This window comes from Echinops telfairi, unplaced genomic scaffold (assembly GCF_000313985.2).
Source record: "Echinops telfairi isolate 266 unplaced genomic scaffold, ASM31398v2 ScPeMD7_7458;HRSCAF=8496, whole genome shotgun sequence".
In the NCBI taxonomy this organism is placed as follows: Eukaryota; Metazoa; Chordata; class Mammalia; order Afrosoricida; family Tenrecidae; genus Echinops; species Echinops telfairi.
Window position 1 is genome coordinate 31,203,565 of NW_022111358.1, and position 6,295 is coordinate 31,209,859.

General features: G+C 58.5%; 1 protein-coding gene across 1 annotated transcript in view; it reads right to left on the reverse strand.

Moving 5' to 3' along the window:
• The window catches only part of HDAC5 (histone deacetylase 5), a 32,245-nt gene extending 30,448 nt beyond the window's left edge, over positions 1-1,797 (reverse strand). Inside the window, exons 1-2 of the mRNA XM_045299462.1 lie at positions 1,195-1,797; positions 910-1,114 (exon numbers count right to left, since the gene is read on the reverse strand). Of these exons, the coding sequence (XP_045155397.1) occupies positions 910-1,069 (160 nt within the window). The 5' untranslated portion in view covers positions 1,070-1,114; positions 1,195-1,797. The remainder of the gene's footprint in view (positions 1-909; positions 1,115-1,194) is intronic.
• Between the last annotated feature and the right edge of the window lie 4,498 nt (positions 1,798-6,295).

The window sequence follows — 6,295 nt, forward strand, 5'->3', positions numbered from 1 at the left end:
CAGCAAATGGGTTTCACCCCTAGGCTCTCCTTTCCCTCGGCCTAAGCAACAGAAACCATCTCTCTACCTCTGCAGAAAACAGCGTAGCGGTGTGGGAAGCTGAGCAAGACTGACTCTGGACCTTGAAGGCAGGACAGGCAGGGAAGGAGACAGGCAGAGGGAGAAAGCACTTATTTCTCTGACCACATTGACCTCTGACCTCTCAGGGACACTGAGGATCAGCCTCAGACCACTTGGACACATCCTCACGGGCACATGCCCAAACCCACCCATGCACCACACTGCCCAGTGTTCCCACCCCAAGGGCTATTTCTGGCAGCACTGGGCAGGGTCCTGGTCACAGAGGGGAAAGGACGTCTCAGAGCCAGGGATGCCAAGTTAGGAGCCACCATGTCCACCAGAGCCCAGAGGCAGAGGGGCAGGCTACCTGGCTTGGAGAAGCCAACAACGGACTCCTCTTCAAACCTGTCAATGCCACATCCCCCGCAGCAGGTTAAGCTTCCACTAAGGGAAGAAGCACCGAGCCCAGGCAAACACCCCAGGACGAGGGAGAAGCCACCAGACACGGACAGATGCTGGGCATCGAAACATAATCAGCAGCAGCATCCCTATGCACATCCCCTCTCAGACCCGCCTGACTCCCAAACAGGGCACTTCAGGACCTTGAGCTAAGAAGGTAGACGTGGGGACAGACTCAAACCCGTGGCCAACCCGTCCACCCAGCAGCTCCCAGAGCTCTCCCTCCTGGTCGAAACGTCCATCGTGCCTCTGTCCTTGACTTGTAACCCTTCTCCACTCTGCACCCCTCGCTCCCAGCTCAAACGCCCCGGAGGCCTGGCTGGGCACCCCCACAATCCATCGGACCCAAAGCGACAACCAGGGTGCTGGTCTCCAGCCTCCCCTTCTTACCAGACTCGTTGGGAGAGTTCATGCCGGCTCGGGCGCGCAGGAAGCTGGCGTTGGGGGTTAGGCCAACAGGAGAGGGTGGAGTTGCAGTGATGACAAGAGAGACAGATGCTAACAGACAGACGGGACGGGAGCCCGGGGCCGTTGTGCCTCTAATGCCCATCCGAGGCCATCCTTCCAGCGAGGCGGTCAGACACTCCGAAGAGCCCTGGGGAGAAAGGGGGCAAAGTGAGAACCCTCAATTGAAGAATTTCACAGCCAAAGGAGACAGGGATCAGCCAAACCTACCCGTACACCATGCTGCCCGGTGTTCCCACCCAAGGGCTATTTCTGGCAGCACTGGCAGGGTCCTAGTTACAGAGGGGAAAGGAAGTCTCAGAGCCAGGAATGCCAAGTTAGGAGCCACCATGTCCACCAGAGCCCAGAGGCAGAGGAGCAGGCTACCTGGCCTCTTCTTTCCCTAATCATCAGGGCCTCTGGCCCCTACGAGAGTCAGAAATGGCTGCCTGGGGCACACCCAAACTGCTCTGAAAGCAACAGTGTCCATTGCCAGGTGGGGAGACTTTATCGACTCCTAAAGGTGTCTGATGTGGGACGGACTGGGTGCTCGCTAATGGAGAAAGTGCGGGGAGGGGTCTGAACTCTGTCCCCAGTAGGCGGCAGTGGTCGGAGTTAGGAGAGCAGTTGCTATCCCAGCCAGGAGCCAGGATCCCCAAGGGGAAAGCCCTTTCTGGCCTCTTTCTGATCCTCGGGCTATTCCACCTCTGGGCCTTGACCTCTCCCTCTTAAAAAATGGGCCAGACAGAAGGGTAACTGCCCCTCTTCCAGCCAGGCCCTTCCTAAGGCAGACAGCTTGCCCAGAACCAGTGCAGCATGGGCTGGGGGCCGGGGCCAAAGGCCAAGTATTGTCCTGGTTGTGCCTAGTCCAGGAAGCCTGGCCCAGGGAAGCATGCAACCCAGCCCGGCTATGCCTAACAAGCCCTGGGGCTGACACTGGCTGGGTCCACCCAGAACAAGGGGCCACTGTCTCTTCTTTGCTCAAAGGCCCAGCAATGGAGGGTGGCCCAGGCTTCCCAACCAGAGGCTGGCCAACCTGTCCCCCTCCTCCAGCTTCAGTCTCTGCACACACACACCTGGGCCCATCCCTAAACAGCCAGGGATCCACCCAGACATGATCTCATTAATTTGCTTCCAAGGAAAGGCAGGGCCTCCAAACCCAATGACAGCGAGAGGGCAGGAGGCAACCAGGTGGGACGGCAAGGAGCAGCACGTTCAGCTCCTCGGCTCTGCTCTGCTTAATCCTCAGCAAGCTATGCATTTCCTTCCTCAAGGATGCCCAGGGGAGGCCTCCATTAGGGGCCCACAAGCCCAAGGTCAGCTGTGGCAAGGACATAAGAACACAAACGTGCGTGCACACGTACACACGCATGCTCGCAGGAGGGAAACCAAAAGGCCTGAGGCCCACTGCCTCCTGCGCTCAGGCACCCGGCTGGCTCGGGTTCGGAAGTCTCCATACCAGCGCCCAGGTATGGAGTAAGTACAACACAGGTACGGAGTAAGTACAACACAAGTACGGAGTAAGTTTAACACGGGTACGGAATAAGTACAACACAGGCACGGAGTAAGTACAACACGGGTACGGAATAAGTACAACACAGGCACGGAGTAAGTACAACACGGGTACGGAGTAAGCACAACACGGGTACGGAGTAAGCACAACACGGGTACAGAGTAAGTACAACACGGGTATGGAGTAAGTACAATACGGGTATGGAGTAAGTACAACGTAGGTATGGAGTAAGTACAACACAGGCATGGAAGTACAATGTAGGTACAGAGTAAGTACAACACAGGTATGGAGTAAGTACAACAGCGGCTGCGCAGGCCTCGGGCCAGATTCAGGAATGTGGCAGGTGGAGCTGCTGGTGTCCTGGCAGGGCCCGCGTGGGCAGGCGGCTCAGCCCGTGCCCACACCAGGGCTGGCGCTCAGTCCCGCTCACACCCTTTCCCGTGGGCTGGGGAACAGAGGCTCAGAAATTCCCACGACTACCACAGCCTGAGTGGCCCAGCCACTCTCCTCAGAGAAGGGCAGCTCTGTCCGTGGCAGGACCGCAGATGAGGTGAAAGCCCCCGTGGGAGAAGATCGAGGTCAAGATCAGCCCCAGCAGCCTGACTGACACACCCTCCCGAGGGGGGAGTCTGAAAGATGCTGAGCCTCACTCACTGGGGGGGATAGGAAAAGGAGGAGCTCCCAAACCCACCCACTGTGGGCTCAGCCCTTGGATATGCTCTACTTCTCCCCCCTCTGCAGGACTCCGCAGGGCCTCCTGCGGCCCCTGTCCACCTACAAAGTGCCAGAGAGTATCTATCCAGAGCCCACCGGCCTCCTAAGAAAACAGGAGTCATGGGCCAGGGCCTTCTGGGAAACAAAGCCCCGTTCAGGGCCTGACAGGCCAGGTGGAGATTCTTGTCCTGGGTGGGGCATGAAGGGGAAAAAGGGCAGGTTGGAGGGGGGGGGTACGGAACCTGAGCTGGTTGTTCCCTCCTCTGCCAGACACACACACTGGCCATTGTTACGGGAGGGAGGCTCCAAGTGGGTGCCAGAGAGCAGCAGCTGGGTGGCTCCTGGATCCCTAGACACCTGGGGGCAAGCCAGGGGGTATCCCCACTCCCTGGACTAGTAAGGGGCAGATCTCAGGGCCTTAGCTCCCTTTTGCCAACTCTTTCCAGAATCCCAAACCACCTCCCACCTGCAGTCAGGTCAGTAGGTCCCGGAAGGCTGGAACAGACTGCTTGCCACCCTGAAGCAGACCACTAAGCTTGGGGGTGGGAGTAGAACCAGGGTAGATGTCCAGCCCCGCCCTGCTCTCATCCGCCCCTTCCAAACTGCCCTATGCAGGAGCCATAAAAACTCTGCTGGAGGATGGGAGAAGATGGGTGGACAGCAAGGGAGCCTTAGCACGGTGCTATGTTGTGTCCCAAAGGCCACAAAGTTCACTATGGCCCCCTGCAGAGATCCTGTCCCTCAAAGAACTCCCTCTGAATTCCTGGGGAGTCCGGGGTCCCTGCCAGGCCCCCCCACACTACCAAGCAGCAGGCTCCTGCTGTTCTCTTTCCAGCACTGCTAGAAGCAGGCCCAAAGTCCTGAGCACCAGCACCCTCCCTCCCCCGCCCCAGTTCATCCCAGCCAGGCCCTTCAGCCCTGCCCCCAGTTACAGTGGCAGGCGGGAGTTCTGGGAAAACAGGCGTCTGAACCAAGCCCACGGAGCCTCACTCTGCCGCCCCAAGGATGTCATCAAACACGGGCAAGTCCAGACACCCCATCCCAAAGCCCTCAGGGCATCGAAACTTGACCTCTCCTGAGCAAGGCCATGCAGGCAGGTCGCTGTCCCCAGCGCCTAGGCCCTTCCTCTGCCTGTGCCTCCCCCCACCCCCCAACTGGGCGAGGAGCGGCCTAAGAAGGGCTGGCTCGGGCACAAAGGCCCCAAAGTAAGGGAAAGGGAGGGCAACAGGGGAGGAAAAAAGGCACCAGGCTGACAAATTCGTTTTTTTGCAATCGGCCCGTTTCTGTTTGTCTGCTCAGACGCAGCTCCAGGCACCAGGCATCTGCACAAGCCAGATGGAGGAGGCTGCTATTTCTAGAGGAAAAAAAAGAAAGAAAGAAAAGGGGGAAAAAAGGGGGGGGGGGTGAGAGGGGAGGGAGGAGACAGAGGCGGAGGGTGGAAGGCTGGGTCTGTTTGCCCCTAAAACCTCAAGGCAGAATGAGACCCCCCCTCCCCAGCACTACCAGACAGGGTCCCCATGGAGATACAAAGGGCTGCGGCTGGGGGGTGGGGGGGGACAAAGAGGGAGAGAAAGTTTAATGAACCCAAGGCGGCTACAACAGGCCCCCTCCCGGGTTGCATCAGGTTTTCATTCATGAGCAAGCTACAGTGCTCCAAAAATGCCAAGAACCTCCCCCCATCACTGCTCCCCCCCCCCCCAAGAGTGCGTCCTCAAGCCGGCGGGCTGAGCCTGCTGCCGCTCCAGACATCCCTCCCTCAAAGGGATGGGAGTAAGAAGAATCAATTATTAAAGAACAGCTGGTACTCCCCCAGCTCCCCTCCTCGACCCCCACCCTGCATACAGCAACACAAACGACCCCACCCCCACTTCCAGGCCTCATTTCTAAACACTCCTCAAAGACGCTACCCCTAGGGAAGGGAAAGCCAACCTTTGTCTCTGCAGCTACTTGGGGTGGGTGGGGCATGTGATACTGCTGCCCCCCCCCCTCCAAATTACACCATCCAGTCAAAGAAGGAGGAAATATGGGGGAGAAGGGGAGGCTGACAGAGCAAACGTTTCCTCTCTTCTTGCCCCCAAGGAACTTGTAGCTGGTACCTTTCCCTCTGGCCCCTGGGGTGTGCGCAGGGCTGTCTAGAGAGGCTAGGGAGCCCACCCTCTAGTTCAGGAAGACCCCTGTGGGCCTGGTGAAGACAGCCCAAATCCAAGTCCAAGGGGGACAGAGGGCCAAGAAAAGAGGCATGGGACAAACCACGCTTTCCCCAAGCCTTGTGTTTAGGGAGAGAGGAGGGGAGACTGGATTGAAGAAGCAGGCAGCCCCCAACTAATGGCTGGCCCCAGCCCCAGCCCTGCATCTCAGGAGGCTGATGGGGGGTAAGGTGGGGGGGAGATGACGTCCCTACCAGCATACTCAGTCTAAGAGGAGGCCAGGCTAGGACACAAGCCCATGGCTAGCCCTCGGGCGGTCTGGCCAGGGGTCCCTCTGGCCAAGATTCTTGGACCTCCCATCCCTTGGTGCCTTTTGTTCCTGTGATCTGGCTTCAGCCTCTCCTAGGAACTGGATCTAGAACCTGAACATCCACGCCCCGCCCCCAACTTCGGGTGCATTCAGGGTCCCAGGAGTGAGATGGTCACTGTCCAGTGTTGGGGCCAGTAGCACCACGCCCTCCCCCCACAGCAGCTACAATTCCTCTTTAGGGACACCTCAAAAGGCCAATAGTGGGTTACCAGGTGGTCACCTCCTCCCCAGATGGGGCCCCCTTATCCTCAGGCCCCACCCCCAGGATCCCAGATTAATTACTTATCATCCGGTCAGTTCTCATCTTCCCTGGGCTGGGTAGGGTAGGGAACCTGACTCCCCCAAGTTACAGAAAGACCCAGGATGGAAAATGGGGGGACATTCACCCCAAACCAGAAGGGGAAAGAGCTGCACTTCATCTCCTAGCTCACCCCCCTCTCCACCACACCACCACTCGGCTCCAGGGTGTCAGACCAGAGAAGAGGGTGGGAACAAACGCTGTAATGCCTCACGGGGAGTGGGTGAGAATAATGGGGGAGAGAAGTTGGGTGGGCTCCGCAGTCCCCGCCTCAAGCACTTTAGACGAAG